Source organism: Polyodon spathula, chromosome 2 (genome assembly GCF_017654505.1).
Source record: "Polyodon spathula isolate WHYD16114869_AA chromosome 2, ASM1765450v1, whole genome shotgun sequence".
Classification (NCBI taxonomy): Eukaryota; Metazoa; Chordata; class Actinopteri; order Acipenseriformes; family Polyodontidae; genus Polyodon; species Polyodon spathula.
In genome coordinates, this window is record NC_054535.1 from 78,399,702 (window position 1) to 78,416,966 (window position 17,265).

General features: G+C 39.1%; 1 protein-coding gene across 4 annotated transcripts in view; it reads right to left on the bottom strand.

Moving 5' to 3' along the window:
* Window positions 1-5,975: 5,975 nt before the first annotated feature.
* LOC121301350 (septin-11-like) overlaps window positions 5,976-17,265 on the bottom strand; it is a 31,314-nt gene continuing 20,024 nt past the window's right edge. Inside the window, exons 6-11 of one of the 4 annotated variants that reach the window (XR_005947611.1) lie at window positions 16,583-16,679; window positions 15,050-15,218; window positions 14,567-14,699; window positions 12,612-12,793; window positions 9,162-9,280; window positions 5,976-6,452 (exon numbers count right to left, since the gene is read on the bottom strand). Coding sequence is in view for 3 of the 4 variants with exons in the window: in XM_041230669.1 (XP_041086603.1) it covers window positions 9,226-9,280; window positions 12,612-12,793; window positions 14,567-14,699; window positions 15,050-15,218; window positions 16,583-16,679 (636 nt within the window). In the remaining variant the exon portion in view is untranslated. The other 3 variants (XM_041230682.1, XM_041230669.1, XM_041230692.1) reach the window with 3 other exon arrangements.

The window sequence follows — 17,265 nt, forward strand, 5'->3', positions numbered from 1 at the left end:
AAATCAAACACTAACAGTTTCTGTTGCAGTTTGTAGATAAAAGCAGTTCTGTAGCTGTGAACTATCTGCACTGTGTGACTCCTGCACCACCTGAAAAATACATGCAGGACTGTCCTGAACAATAGAGTTAGACTCAGAGGTGGAAAATGTGAGATTCATCAGCTGTGGCCTGTGAGTGGTTTTCAAACCACTTGCACTGGTCCTCCTATTCCCTTCCCCAGATATGTCAGCTACATATCCAGCGACAGTCAGAATGCATTTTTTATAGCAGAAAGCTTGGCCAAATTGTAAATAAACTTTCTAAGTAATAATAATAAAGTAAGCATGCAGTTGTTGGCTGTTTTCTAGGCTAAATGTGCAAAGAATTAATGTAGTCTACAACAGAGAATGCATCTTAAGATGTTACTGGTACGCTTTTAAGATGTTACTGAGAGGGGCGGTAATCCTCCTGGACGACTCCGACCACACTCTTGTTACAGTAAAGACGTGGATTAAATTGTTTAGCGTACAGTATCACCTGCCGATTGGCTGCCTGCCCAAGACAGACTGGCCTGCTGAGAGCTGTTGAAAACAGCGAGTCTTTTCAAAGTTGAACCGTTTAGCAGCAGAGATTGTATTTACTTGATGTGTATATTAAACGTGTAAGAAATCTTTTAAGAAACAAAGTAGACAAACGTTTTGACCCGCGCCATCATCAGTGTATATGACACTTTTACACTTTTACTGAATCTCGTGAAATTTAGATGTTATGTGCTTGAAGGTATGGGTTAAAAAAGACATGTTGCGGAACAACTAGAAACTGAAGCAGGAACCTGCAAACAATCCTTGGCTATGTACGGAACTAATAATTTAGTAAACAGCTAAAGATATACTGAGCTGCCTTTAATGTTTTTATTATAAAAAAAATTAAAAAGTTACTAGCTGGTCAAGGATCTGGTGAACGTTGATAGACTTCCTCCAATAAACAGGATGGCCTTACAACCCTTACCCCGTTACCCTTCATTTCTGTGGCAACACTTAAATAACACTGGTGTAGGGATCCCCCTGCTGGCAGAAACATATACTGCAGAGAGCTGTTTTCAATTTTGCATTTAGTACATACCTGCATTTACAGACAAAGCCTGAGTTGCAATGTTGTTTACATCTCCCTGTTTAGATCTGTTCTGCAATGCAACTTTAAAACACAGGTGATAGTCATCATTATGAATAACAAATGCTCCACCCCCTGTTCATCTCCATTTATTCACTGATCTCAATATTTGGAAGGTAGGTGGATAGATGCACTTTCATACCATGACCTGTATTAACAATATGTTGACAACATGCATTCGAAATGACTCATTAAACCTTATTTGGAGGGGGGAATGTTGTTACTGTCTCCGTTTTGAATGCTGGTGATTCATAAGCTATTGTGTGTTTCTACAAAAGACTTTGTCAAGGTTTTGTTTCCGTCAATAAGCTTTGGGTACAGAGACCACTTACAGTTTAGATATTCACCAGGAATAGGTTTAGTCTTGGGGTTGGAGCTTGGGTTGGGGTTCAGATTAGTGCTACATTTAGTTTTAGGTTCAGGTTAGAGTTGGAGCTAGCGTTAAGATTAGTGTTAAGTTTAGTTTTAGGTTAGGGCTAGTCTATTTTCCCGATATATATATATATATATATATATATATATATATATATATATATATATAGATATAGATATAGATATATAGATATAGATATATTATTTTTTTTTTTTTTTTTTTTTTTTTTTTTTTTTTTTTTTTTTTTATATAGATATAGATACACACACACACATGAAAGAAAGAAATGGAATACAAGTAATGTACTTTCTTTCACTAGTTGACATTTACTTGACATTTATTTAATAAGGACCAGATTTTCTACTAAGCAAGTTGATAGAGGCAGAGTTATGTTAATGAATGAATGAATGAATGAATACATGTTTTAAACAGCTCTGTCCAAACTTTCTCTTCTCATGAAAGTTCATAAAATTAATATTTAAAATGAATATCAAAATCTAAATTGAAATAAGTGGGAAATAGTTTGGGGTTGCAATTGAGATATATTTATATTTATGAGTTATGATTGAGATTGGGGTCTAAAATCTAGAATTCAAATTTAAATTAAGGTTAAAATTAAGTAGGGGTAGGGCTGAGGTTAAAAATAAGGATTGGAGTAAATAGTTAAATATTAGGAAATTAGGGTTAGAATTGGTATTGGAATCTCAAATTCAAATTAAGGTTGAAGTTGGGTGGAACTAAGGTTAGGGCAAAGAGCTGTTCAATATTGAAGTACATTTGAGGTTAAAATTAGGGTTAAGATGGAAGTTGAGGTCTACAGTGGCTTGCGAAAGTATTGACCCCCCTTGGCATTTTTCCTATTTTGTTGCCTTACAACCTGGAATTAAAATGGATATTTATTTGGATTTCATGTAATGGACATACACAAAATAGTCCAAATTGGTGAAGTGAAATGAAAAAAATAACTTGTTTCAAAAAATTCTAAAAAATAAGTAACGGAAAAGTGGTGCGTGCATATGCATTCACCCCCTTTGCTATTAAGCATTTAAATAAGATCTGGTGCAACCAATTACCTTCAGAAGTCACATAATTAGTTAAATAAAGTCCATCTGTGCGCAATCTAAGTGTCACACGATCTGACACATGATCTCAGTATATATACACCTGTTCTGAAAGGCCCCAGAGTCTGCAACACCACTAAGCAAGGGGCACCACCAAGCAAGCGGCACCATGAAGACCAAGGAGCTCTCCAAACAGGTCAGGGACAAAGTTGTGGAGAAGTACAGATCAGGGTTGGGTTATAAAAAAATATCCGAAACTTTGAACATCCCACGGAGCAACATTAAAGCCATTATTAAAAAATGGAAAGAATATGGCACCACAACAAACCTGACAAGAGAGGGCCGCCCACCAAAACTCAAGGACCAGGCAAGGAGGGCATTAATCAAAGAGGCAACAAAGAGACCAAAGATAACCCTGAAGGAGCTGCAAAGCTCCACAGTGGAGATTGGAGTATCTGTCCATAGGACCACTTTAAGCAGTACACTCCACAGAGCTGGACTTTACGGAAGAGTGGCCAGAAAAAAGCCATTGCTTAAAGAAAAAAATAAGCAAACACGTTTGACTCCCCAAACATATTGAAGAAGGCACTCTGGTCAGATGAGACTAAAATTGAGCTTTTTGGCCATCAAGGAAAACGCTATGTCTGGCGCAAACCCAACACCTCTCATCACCCCGAGAACACCATCCCCACAGTGAAGCATGGTTGTGGCAGTATCATGCTGTGGGGATGTTTTTCATCGGCAGGGACTGGGAAACTGGTCAGAATTGAAGGAATGATGGAAGGTGCTAAATACAGGGAAATTCTTGAGGGAAACCTGTTTCAGTCTTCCAGAGATTTGAGACTGGGACGGAGGTTCACCTTCCAGCAGGACAATGACCCTAAGCATACTGCTAAAGCAACACTCGAGTGGTTTAAGGGGAAACATTTAAATGTCTTGGAATGGCCTAGTCAAAGCCCAGACCTCAATCCAATTGAGAAGCTGTGGTTGACTTAAAGATTGCTGTACACCAGCGGAACCCATCCAACTTGAAGGAGCTGGAGCAGTTTTGCCTTGAAGAATGGACAAAAATCCCATTGGCTAGATGTGCCAAGCTTATACATACATACATACCCCAGGAGACTTGCAGCTGTAATTGCTGCAAAAAGTGGCTCTACAAAGTATTGACTTTGGGGGGGTGAATACTTATGCACGCTCAAGTTTTCTGTTTTTTTGTCTTATTTCTTGTTTGTTTCACAATAAAAAATATTTTGCATCTTCAAAGTAGTAGGCACGTTGTGTAAATCAAATGATACAAACCCCCAAAAAATCCATTTTAATTCCAGGTTGTAAGGCAACAAAATAGGAAAAATGCCAAAGGGGGTCAATACTTTTGCAAGCCACTGTAGAATTTAGAATTTAAATTGAAATTGAAGTTGGGGTTAGGGAACCACACATTTCAATATATTACAATAACTTTATGTGCAAACAAGACCTGCTAAGAGCAGGGCCATTAAACTTCTATGTGTTTCAGGTGTGAAGCTGTAGCAAAGCAAAACGCTGTAATGTGTTCGTAATAAAAAACAAACAGTGGTTACATTGAAAACATTTTATAAACATGAAGTATACCAAACAATTCTTTCATAAAAGGGAAAATTGTAAATATAAAAGGGAATATTACAAATGACTAATTCCTCTCAGCCAATCGAAAACAGCTAATTGACCGACACCCTTTGATTTTTGACTTTTTGCGTGGAAAAGTAATAAACTGACAGAAAACATCTTTCAAAGGGCGTGTGACTGGTGAATCAGGAAAGCCAGAATCATTAGTTGTTTTCAAGGACCCGAAATAGAACTAATCTTTGCCAGCTTACAGGAAGTCCAAGATCAGATCTGTGGGGTCCTTTAATTAATATGAAGAATTTACCAGCCACCCCTCTGCAAAATGCTCTGTGCCACTACAGCTAATGCAAAAGGGCACAGGAAATTCAGCTCCAGGCCTCATGAATGTTACATAATGTGTGAACATTTCATAAAGCCTCAGATGAATCCATTTAGCAATGTGGAAGTGTGCGATGCACAAGTTCTGTTGGCCTTCTCTCAAACCCATAGCATTGACCCTGCCTTCCTCCCTCTTACACATAGCACTGACTCCGCCTTCCTCCCTCTCACCCATAGCATTGACCCCCACCTTCCTACTTACACACAGCATTGTCCAGTCCTTTCAGTTCTTGCAAGATAAAACAGACCCCCGGGTAACTGCGAACATTAAATGAAATGAACATACAAAAAGTGCAATATTGGACTTTAATCTGCCAGGAAATAATTCAAATGTATCAGCAAAATCAGACCAAAAAATAAGGTCTCCGAATTGCTGTCACTATATATTCAAAATATAGTGCACGAATGTTTTGCGTATGCAATGGGAAACAGATGAAGGCTTCTCATAAAGGAAGCAGAGGAAGTCTACTCCCCAATGTCATTGCATTTTATTTTCTCTTGGTTTGGACAGGACACCTGACCAAATAGAGACAGGCTTGCTGAACAAAACACCCTTTAAAGTGCTAACAAAATCATTCCATACATCTTACTGTCAGGCTGCATACACGTCTCAAATGTGCAGTTTTGAAAGGAACAGGCTTTATCAAACATGCGTTTTCATTTAAGAGCATCTGGCAATACACAAGGTTAAAGCATGTTACTGGTTGCAAAGCATGAAATTCAATAAGGGAGCCAGCTGGTTGGTTAACAATAGGAAAGATGGTGTTGAAGGGGTGGGAACAATTTCATGCTCCAGGTGAGGCAACCAAGGAAGTGCAAGACAACCTAAAGCAAGGCTTGCAAACAACTTTCTTTAACATAGTCTAGTACCAGACATCATATATGAAATGGAAATACCTGTGTACTAGAACTGCACATTGAGTAGCTATGTAGTGAACGACAGCTAAGAACGACTTGAACAGACACAGGTTTTTGTTCAAACTGCACAATGTGGATTATTTATGGTACATGTTTCTTAGGGTTATATTGATTCAAAGAATCCATGAAATGAAGCGGTGTGTGTCAAGATTACCAGGTCACGAGATGGTGTGCATCAGGACAATATGGGTTACTGTGGTGGATTATTTTTTTTTTGTGAAAGGCAAATGATATATATATAAATATAAAAATAAAAGGAGCAGGTGTTCATACAGACAAGAATTGTCATTCAAGAAGCACTTTGTGGACTGAGTAGCGCTGCTGTGCTTTTGGTCTGGTCGTGTTCTACAATACACAGCCTCTGTACTCCACTTCATAGCGTGGAAGGAGGCATCACAATACATTAGTAAAACATTGAACCACTTCACACTTTTTGTAGTTGTGCAATGTAAGTTTTTTTTTTTTTATAAAAAGACCCCCCCCCCCCCCCCCCCCCCAAAGTAGTTATGAAACCTCTTAATTTCCTCATTTAATCCTAAACCCCAAAACAGTAATGCTGTGCTAAACAACACTATTAAAATAAAACTATTAAAATAAAAGCATTTAATAAGGAATTAAGTACTTAATACAAGGATTAAAGATGTAATCCATCATATGCCATTTCATAACAGATACATTTACCTGGAAAAACGCTCAAAATGTTTGAGCCCCCAATCCCCTACACAAAAAAACATGGTACAAATACCATCTTCTGATAGACATTTACACAGTAATAAAGCATAAGACAATCTAAAAACTAAACTTCCAAAGAAGATGCAAAATTTCCAGTATAAATGCTGTCACTGTGATAGAGGCAAAGAAACACAAGCAATAGAGAACGCAGGAGCAGGTCTTCTAAGAGCGAGTGCACATGCTGTCCAGAGCAGAACGTGCACGCAGCGGGCAATGAGAAGACTACAGAAAGAAGAGGCTAAAAAGGAAAGAAAACAAGAACACAATAAAAGGTTACTGGAAAGGAAAAAATAAATTAGGTCAAAAGGAATGGCAAATCTTGCCAAAAACATTAATTCTGGCTCTGAAATTATGCAAATGACAGCACTGTGGTCACACAAACACACGCACTGAATCCGTGTGTTTTTGTTTTTTTTAAATGTTTTTCATGCAGTGTAAAAAAGAAAAGATGAGCAATGGTACCTTGCATAGAATGTATTTATCAGTGCTGGCACCATTAGAATACATAATTGAAGTTGTTGTCTTAGTATAGCATTTTTAATACAGCTTAATATCTCAGTGACTCAGTCAGCCTTTTACAAAACGGTTACTTATGCTTCAGTTAGAAATTCTACCATATAAAAGCAGCTGCCTATTAATGTTCATGATCAATTCTGTGCGATTCACACCATTTCAGAAATGCCCTTTTACTTTAAAACAGACAAACATTATGTAAGTAATGGTGCACATTGGTTCATTACATTTACATACCAAATGGTTTACACAAAACAGATGACATGCAGAGAAATTATTTCATAAAACATGTGTATGGTAAATGGAGCAAAAGTAATAAAAGCAGCAAGGACAGGGCAGTTTACATGATGCCATTTATTAAAAACAGGTAAGTTATGTATTTAAAATGTTAATTAGAGTTTACTGGACACCCAATCATGAATGTGAGCATGATACAGCTCTACAAAAAACAAAGCACTGCCTTTGTAGTTCCTAAACTTGAACTCCTGAACGGCTATTTTTTGGAGCAAGTGTTGATTTTTTAAGAAAACATGGAAAGCACCTTGGTGAGAAAAGAAATGAGAGGAGATGTATAGAGAGACAGACCTTAAGAGCAATGCACAGCCCTGCAGCAGGGACTTGAACTGGGGCGCCAAGCACAACTGCTGACTTTTACACTGCTTTGTGCAAGCCCAATTCTTCATTTTCTTTCCCTGCCTGGTAGTCATCTCAGGCTGCTGGCAGTCTAGTGTGGGTGTGACCCCTCCAGAGCTGCTGAGTGAGCTGGACTGACTCCACTGTGAATCTCAATGAACTTGCTTTGCACTATAGCAGGTGCACAGGGACCTTGTCCTTTTATTTTAAGTCTCAAAACGTGGACTTGAACAGTACTAGAAAGCAGAGGGTCCACATGCCAAGAGGCAGCATGCTAGTGTGTGAAACACCCACACTGCATTTTAAACACACAAGAAATAAAAAAAATAAAAAAAAAAAACACTCCCCCCCCACCCCCCAATTTTTTATATATTTGAGAATGTGCGAGTAGTACTGCAACCAAAGATACATTAATCCTAAAAACCAAAAGCCATTTATTTATATTTAATAGCTTTTGTTTATGCAAACCATGCAAAGGTTGACAAAAGGCTAATGGTTTAATGTCTTTGAAATGAGTCTGGCAAGAAGATCACAATCATTTCAAAATAGTCAAATCATGACGACAGCCCATTTTGTGGTTGCATGTATTTTATATGGGAGCGAGACAGTGGTTACAACAGCCATACTTACATGCATGGAGGAATGAATAAATCCATAAAGACATGGATGGAGTTAGTTATTCCGTGCAGAGCCAAGGATTACTGTGAAGAAACAAAGCAGAAGAGAGAAAGAAACAGAAGAACTACTACAAGGCTGGAACTTAACATGGCTCCAGGGATTTTATTCCTCCAATAATCTATAGATTTCAGTTCTGTGCCTGCTGAGAATTGCATGGTTTGGGTTACTGACACTGTTTTAACCTATATTATCTTTTTTATTCTTTCTTTATTTCGTATGCCGTTACTTGTTCCCTGATTTGCTCCCCCATTTGGAATGTTCAATACATTTTCCCCCCTCAATTCCACACACAGCTCAGGAGACCTGTAGGTTCAGTGGGCATCCTCCAATCGCACGCCTTAGTCAGCTTCCTCTTCTACACCCAGGAGCTCGAGAGCGGATCAGCGAGCTACCTACCTCTGGAGGACAAAGGCCAGCCCTGCAGGTGTCTGCTCTGAGCTCACAGAGTGCCTGGCCAGTCAGGTCCGCTGTAGCGTGATGAGGAGAAACAGTCCCTAACCCACAGGAGTGCCAGAGCCAATGTGCCGCTCCTTTTGGAATCCCTAAAGAAGGCCAGGGACTTCCCACAGGCAGGACATGAACCTGTGCTGTGCGGCTCACCCTGCACACCATGTTAGCAGGTGAGCCATTCAGGGATACGAGCCCTTTTTGCATATTTAAAAAAAAAAAAAAAAAAAAAAAAGAATTCTCATGAAAGCTATCTGAAAACTTTTTGCTTTGCTCAACAGTGTTTCAGAAAATCAATATTTCATCACTTGCATTACAGGTTCATCCAACTCAACCTTAGCGAATTTCCAGGAATTCAAATACAGATAATATAACAGTTAGTTACTTGGAAGAAACCATTTAAATTGTAGATTTAATTCTTGGTAATGCTCCCCCCTCCAACCTGTAGGCCCGAACATTGGAATTTGAAGGTTTCTTTCTGCATTCCCCTACTCTTGTTGTCCAAACCATTCAAAAGATTGTTTTTTTTTGTTTTTTCCCTGGAGCCATGCTTGTTCAAAAGAGTCAAACAAAAATGTGCTAGTAAAAGCACCAGCAGAGGAGCTGTAGAGGTGAGAGGTGCTTAATGGGACAGTGTGTGTGTGTCTCAGAGTGAAGAGTAAGAAAGAGAGGCTACCTAGCCTGGAAGGAAAGAAAGCAGAGAGAACATCAGCAGCAGAATAAAAACAACATCCCACAACTCAGAGGGTCAGCAGTGGCCTCCACGTCTTGGGATGTTTCAGAAATGGCAAGACTCTGTCCGGGAAAGGAACGCAATAAAAAGTTAAGCACAAATTGACTCCATTGTGTTCTTGCTGTTTAATATTTAATTTACTTTTAAAAAGTAGGGATGGACATTTATTTACCAATACTGCAATAGAATATATGGTCACAGACAGTTAAACATTTACTTTATTATGCCCCCCCCCAGTATTAAAAGACAACAAGAAATAAACTTGTAGCACTCAAGTGTTTGGTCCCTGAATCTAAAATGCTAAACTTCATAATAATGAACCACTTCAATAACACTTGCTTATAAAACATAATCTTGTTCAGAAAATACTGTTAAAAGTGTACCTAATATTTAGGCCTTTGAATGTTTGAATCTTAAATGTAAAACTATTAAATACATACCGCAGATATGGCATTTAAAGTTCCACATTGCAAAAAAACCAAAAAACCAAAAAAAAAAACTAAACATTCACATGTTACAACACAGATTACTTCAAAAGGCTGAAGACATTCCCTACTTTATATTCTTTCATAAAGTCTATTGTTGCTGTACAGGCCAGACGGTAATACACTGGGTAGCTGCACACTTCAAGCAATCCTCATGTATCATGTTTATACAATAAAAAACAAGCCCAAGAATAACAGTGACAAACATACTGCACAGAGTACGGCATGCCCCACGATCCAGCATTGAATTATATGCCCTTTTCTAACACATATTACATAAGGTAATGCAGGTCAAAGCGGTAAGTATGCCTAAACAAGAGAGATCTGACTGATTCAATTATTACAATATAGGATAGTATGATCTGGACACAAATGGAATACTAATACTTATGCAATCCATATGTATACAATACAGGGAAATAATGCTCAATAAAATTGTTCCAACAAGCAAGGAGTTTATATACATATATATATATATATAACTATACCATGCTTGCTCACGTTAACTTTTCCTATTATGAACTCTTCTGAATTTGTTTTCTGATTTTAAACAGCAATGAATCAGCTGCATTACTGCAAAGTGGATGAAAGGAGCTGGTGAGTATGGGGAGCTTCCTTGGCTTGAGGGACGTTATGTGAAGCTTGAACTGCAAATAAAAGGAAATAAATAAATAAAACATGGTTAGAAATCATACATGAGCTGCCCCTGCCCCAAACTGAAAACTAAATGGAAGCACACTTTAGCACGAATGCAGTGATCTTTATAAATGACAATTATAAAGTAATTTAAAAAAGTAGTTTAATGGAATGGAAAATAATTTCAAATGAGGGATATGATAAAAGTACCACAGCCATGTGCAGTGTGTGCTGTTCAGTTCAGTTCTTCATGTATTTAAAGGCATCCTAGTTCACTTTGCTAAAAGTTACGGAATAAAAATAAGTGAATTAATATTAAATGATGAGTAAAGCAGTCTGGTTGCTTTATTTGAAAGCTTTGATACGCTTGCTTACTAGGAAGGTTGAAGCGAAGTGGATTTCACATCAGTAGTTTAGCTCTACCTTATCCAAAGTCATTTCCTTCAACATTAGATGGTGAACAATAAAACCGTTAATGCAACAGGCAAATCAATGTCACAAAGTAAAATACTGTGTCAATTAATGTAAAATGGATAACAGTATATTTCCAACTGAATATTTTTACTGGACCAAAATAAAACTGCCAATGCTGGACTTGAGAAAGGTAAGATCTTTTTCTACAGCTATGCCAATGTTTCCCCACGTTGCATATTCTTAATGACCTTCTCAAAGCCCTTTCTGCAAAGACAGGAATACCCATTATCCAGAGTCAATAAAATCAAACAGCAATGAGCAACTTGAAACTTGTTCTTCACCCACAAATGTAATAAAACATTCATGATGTGTCAACAGAAAGGTCTAAACAAATGTAGATCGACTAAACAGTATTGATATCTAAAAGGTCCAATACCCCAAAGAGCAGAGACAATCCTTTTATAATCCCATGCAGGGAAACAAGCCAACACTTCTAGTAGTATCTAATAAACAGTTGGATTTATCAGCAGTGTTTAAACTAATAAATTGTAGGAAAATTTATGTACATCTTCTGTAGAGCCCTGACCCCCTGGTTAGTGAGGTCAGTCAGGGGCTGATACTTTGGGATTTAGTTCCAAAAATATTTGAGTGTGTAATTCCAGGTTGATGGTTTTATTTTAAAAGGATATCATGTGACTGCCATACTACCATTTCCCACTAGGAGGTGTAGTAACTTCCCTAGGATCACACAGTAGAGCAAAGCCTGAGCAACTCTCCACCCTTGGCTTCAAATGCATCATGTAATTTTATGTGACTTTCAACTATTTCTTACATGTGAATTTTAGGAAAGAGATACAGTAAAGTAACAATTTGGTTCACATTGTGTAACCTAAAATATGCACATTTAAGTAAGCAAAAATAATTAGTCAGTCAGTAGCCGGATGAACTTGATTAGTGTAATATCAACTCTGAAGTATATTTTGTCTTGAATTGCTGTCCTCCTTTGTTTATTGGCATAGAGACAATTGCAGATGCAGCACAGCTGGATCACCAACAAGGACTAGAGGAGAGCTGCAAAAAAACCCTAACCAACAGGCTGAAAATGCTAACCTCCCATTTGCAGGCCATTTAAGAAAGGCTTTTTAAACCATACTTATTTTGGTTGCAGTTCTGTACATAATGCCACCCCGTCATATCCTGTCACAAGCGACAATCTGTTATACATTAAAAACAGTTTAAAAAAAAGAGTTTGGTCTGAATGTTTCTCTTGGCAATATTGTTTTGGATAACAATCATACAGAGGTTTAAACTGACTACATTTTTTTCCTTTAGTTTAGGAATCTTAATGCGCCAAACTGTTTACTAGGCCATTTAACAGCAAATATAAAACAGCTCCTGTCACCTCATTACCTCAAGTGATGATATTACACCCCCATGCACAGGGCTCCAATGTATTCAAAGTAATAACCTCCAAATGAACTTTTCCAAAACAGTGCCCTCTAACCAAACTACCCTGAGAGACCCCTCCACCCCAGCTGTTTACAGCTGTGCAAAATCAGTCTCCCACACTTATGACTCCAGCTGTGCAACTAAAACAAAGAGCAGACTTGGAGCCAAACTATCAGTGGGAAGTGCATGCTGATTTACAGCCTGTCAGGCCAGTCTCTGATAAGGGAGGGGAAAGGGTTAATAAACACAGGGGTTATGGGAAAGTCTGCATCGTCTGCTGTCCCAAGTGGAGTTAGCATTTCACTTGTATCTTGTTACAAGGATGCCATTGCGGTGCCTGTTAAACACACCGGGTATGCAAATGGCAGGTAATCCTCCAATGAGAAGATGCTTGCCGCAGAGCACTTACTTTTTCTTGTCTTTGTCCTTCTTTGTGGAGTGGGAGCCGGCCTGCTGGGCCTGGAGGAGCTGCACGGCTGCTTTCTTCTTGCTGAAGGCATCGATCTCATCCTCAATCTCCTTCTTCTTGTCTTCCAGCTTCTTCTTCTCGTCCTGGTGAGTCTTCTTTAGTCTGTCAAACTTCTCATGAAGCTAGCAAGTACAACACAATAAAAAAGGAAGATACAGAGGGTGTTCATCATTAAGGGTCAGGTTATTACAGTACCTCATCCCACCTCAAACATTCCACCCGAGAACAATTAAATAAAAAAAAAAACATTCGAACACAAGTGTCTTTTTCAGCCACAAAATTCAGTGGCTGAAATGCTTGACGACAAGGATATTTTGTTATAGTTTTACTAAGATATTAGAATGCATGCAGGAGTCAAAGCAGCCCTTCACATGCCAATCCTGTCTTCAGTCACTTTGTGTAAAGTACATTTTTGATGTCATGTCCAATGACTGCTGTCACAATGCCTCAGTGTAGCTCCACAAGTTGCACAGTAGACCCGTCTTATGTTAAGCATGGTGTGCTTTTGTTCCATTACAACAACAAAGACTACAAGAAAACTTCTGAACCACTTCAGCACTAAATAACTGCTCAACCCTACTCCACCTGCATCTCGCATGTGAACAAGTTACTTTTCCAGACTGCACAGTCTGCCGTTTGAAGTGCAGTTGTTTCCCCTAGACCTTTCTTTAGTGTTGAAAGACTTTAATGAACCACTTTGAGCGAGAGGCTTGTGACTTTCAATGAAAAAGCACATTTCAAAATATACAGCATCAGAAGTGATGCCTTAGCCCCCCTACGCTGACTACCATCACATTTCCAGTATTGGAGTTCTCATACAGCACTTGGGTTTTAACCCTTTGCGGTTCTATGTCGGACCAGGTCCGACATTACAAATTTTCCCTTTCCAGACATCAAAAAGACGTAAACCACAGGTCTCTAGTAGTTTTTTCTCTGGAAAAAGACAAGAAAATCTTTCAATGGCCAAGTGAGACCGATAGGAGCCGAAAATAAAAGGGTGTATCTCATAGCCCCACAGAGATAACACAGACATAAACAAAGGAGACAGCTGTTTCTGTATCCAGCACATAAAATGTATCACAAACATTTGCAGAGCTTGAGATGTTATAGTAATAAAATAATGACTTGGATCGCATTATTGAGGAGTTTGGTGATAAAACAAATGATCAGGAGAGGATTTACAGTAGCAGCAAACAAGGGGTAGGGCTTGGCTGGAGATACAGTACTGAGTGTGCTTTTGTGATTCAGTGCCTTTTAACCCAGTTTTATTCTGAAAAAATTTAAACAGCACGTGTGAAAATAAATTGGATCTGACACACACTGCATAAATGGACTGCAAAAGGGTTCACAAAAACTCACAGCACTCCAGGCTCCCAACGTTACTGATGGAGCCAAGGGGAGCAGTGGCCGGCGCCAAGCTGGCAGACAGTTTTGTGGAGGACAGAGGAAAAAGCACCTCTCATTGTTCAACCAGGGAACAGGAACAAGGGCCCTTCACAGAGCTTGTGTTACAATACTACATTAGCATTGGCAAGGACTATTGACTTGGTAACAGCACAAAAGGAGTACAGCAATTGGACTGAACCACAATTATTCTGCATCAAACTGCAAAAACAAATAAATGCCAATGCACTGAAGTATAAAGCAACAGCAATTTCTTCAGTAGTTCTTCAAATAAATAAATATCCACGAGCCAAAGTAAACATGTTTTTTGTAAAAACATAAAAGGTGTATAGAACTTGTATAAAATCGACAGCTGTTGTATGTATGTAATAAACACACACCAAAAATAAAAATTATTGCTACACAAAACAGCCTGGTAGTGGATTGGTCAATATTGGTAAGTAGGCCAAGGGCAGCCATGGGGTTAAACCGACTCCCATGTTACACGTTACCTCTTTTTCAGCTTCTTTAAGTTCAGTCTCCTTCTCCTTGACCCTCATCACAAACATCTGCCTCATGTCCTCCTCCTTCTTCTGCAGCTCCCCCAGGAACTCATTCCTCTTCGCTTCATATGTCTCCTGAAGGCTGTTGAGGGCAGGCAGGACAAGCACCATTAATACAATCACTGCCAGGCATCTCACTCACAAACAGAAACGGCCCATGCAACGGAGAGGGAAGCCTTTTATATCAATAACGAGTAGCATTGTGTATTCAGAACGCACTGCGGTGGGGCTTAATTTAGACGAATCAACCCATTTAATTGATATGTGATGGTAGCTCTGAAAAATGTGACCCGATTCACAAACTCTGAACAGAGATGCAGGCATCGGAGCAGGTATACACTGAATCCACAACTGCTGTGATGTCTGAGAACAGAACTGTCTCACACCTCTCCCCCCCTCCAAGCTCAGCTGCTGCCCGGTACAGCGAGTTACCTGAAGGGCTTGCAGTCGGGGTCCGTGTCCTTGAAGCCCATCTCCTCCAGCTTGCAGCGGCGGTAGAGCTCATAGTGCCGGGAGTGCGTCTGCTCCCGCAGGTCCTCCATGTTCACCCTGATCAGCATCTCCCTGAGCTTCACAAAGTCACAGTGGTTCTCATTCTCCACTGCAGGGGCACAGAAGGGAACAGCAGTGTGTGAACCAGGAGGCTGCCACTTTCACTGCATTGCAGTGTCCTAGTGCTGCATGCCATGTGCTAATCAAGATTTGAACTTGCCTCTTAAAAGGGAGGTACAATCCAAACAATTGCAGTACAGCTTGTACTTCATATATCACGTGATAGAGAAGCAAACATATACTTGGGTCTAGAAAAAAACCAAAAAAACAAAAACAGACAGCCCCAGTTGGTTCAATATCATATTTTTTTTTTTTTTTTATAAGTATCTGGTATATTTGTTTTCGAAAGGTCAAGCCTGAGGTGTAACAGGGCCTCGCGAGTTCCGCCTGTCAATCATTGCAATGACATGGACAGGTTGAGGGGGGTGAAATAAAAAAAATTAGCAAATAAAAAAAGAATAATAAAACTGGGCACCAGTGCGGTGTTTTCAACTAAACCTTCCATCTCCGTGTGTGTTAGAGAATTGCCCACCACCCTTCCACACTGTGTAATTACGTTCCTATAAAACCCAAGGACAGCCACTTGAGGGGACTTTGCAACCGCTCATGGGAATGGATAAAAAAACAAAATCTTCTAATCTTTCTATGGAAGACGCAAAAGCAATGAAAAAAAAAAAATTCTAAAAATAGCTCATGCATGAAAAGAGTTAAAACAAGAATGTCACATGGAGACAGATTCATGCTACAGTAGGTTTGGTTGCAAACTTTAATGCAATTAGTAAAATCGTTTCAGTCAACTATTTGCTTTTGTGGGGAAGCATTTCTCTTCATGGCAGATGAAGGAAACAGCAGCTGACTTACACAGCCAAATCCAAATGAGGTCACATTTCTAAACTGCAACCAGCTGCTCAGCCTTCATGTGTCAAAGCAGCATCAGATGAGTGCACGGACAGGCCTTGCATACTGTACCGTGAGCATTTATACAGCCCTCTTCAGTGAACAACAACTTCTGTTCAAGTGTTACACTACTGACATCTACTTGGACTATATCATTAAATCAACCATAAACACTACTTCATGGGAAAACACGCAGAAGTTTTCTTCTTCTCAAACCCTTCAATAAATAAGAATTACACATCCTGCAGGAATGACTGACTGAAGCAGCTTTTTACACTGTGGCAAAAACACATATTGACTCATACAGGAGGAACACTCCTTAATTAGTCCCCATCTCCGATAAAAATATCCCAGTGATGGGGATTTTCAATGAACAGCTAGTCTGGTTTTAGTTTGAATTTGGAACAGCAAAAGGATTTTTTGGAAGTTACAGTACACGACAGTAAATTAAAACATTTTTCCTTTTTGATAACGGTACCATATGGAAGTAAGAACTGCTGCGAACCAGACACATACCCTGCACAACACCCCAGGGGTACTGTCTTGCCTTGGCCATTTTATTTCCAATCTTCACCTCTTCAGTGCTCCCCACAACAGCAAATGGAAGATGGACCTAGAGGAGAGAGAGAGAGAGAGAGAGAGAGAGAGAGAGAGAGAGAGAGGATGAATCAGTACTTCCTGTTTCAGCTATGTCAGGTTTACGCTACACAAACACAGACGTGCAGTATGTTTTACAGTACACTGCACAATTTGTTTGGTTAATTGCAGGTTATATATTTGCACAAAGCTTCTGTGTAAAGTGAATACAGCAGTCTTAAGTAATCAGATTTCAAGCCTAGCTGAATGCTTGTATAATTTAACGTGGCTAATTATTGGCATTATCTGTGAAAGACCACAGTTACTAGTGCCAAAAAATACATTTTGAACGACCAGTGAAGCCTGGAAGAAATTAACTACCCCTCCAAAAACATACAAAATACAACTTCAACATGCTTGACAGCTTTTTGGCAGAAAGTAAAAACAAGATTGTTTGCATATTGCGGATTCGATTTTATAAAATTCTAACCAGGAAAAAAATCTGTCAAGACAGCAGACACACAGTATGTACACACAAAAACAATAAGCAAGAAACAGAAAATCCCATAATAAACACAACCTGAACCATGCTTATTTTACACGTGTGCTCTTCAAAGAGCGAT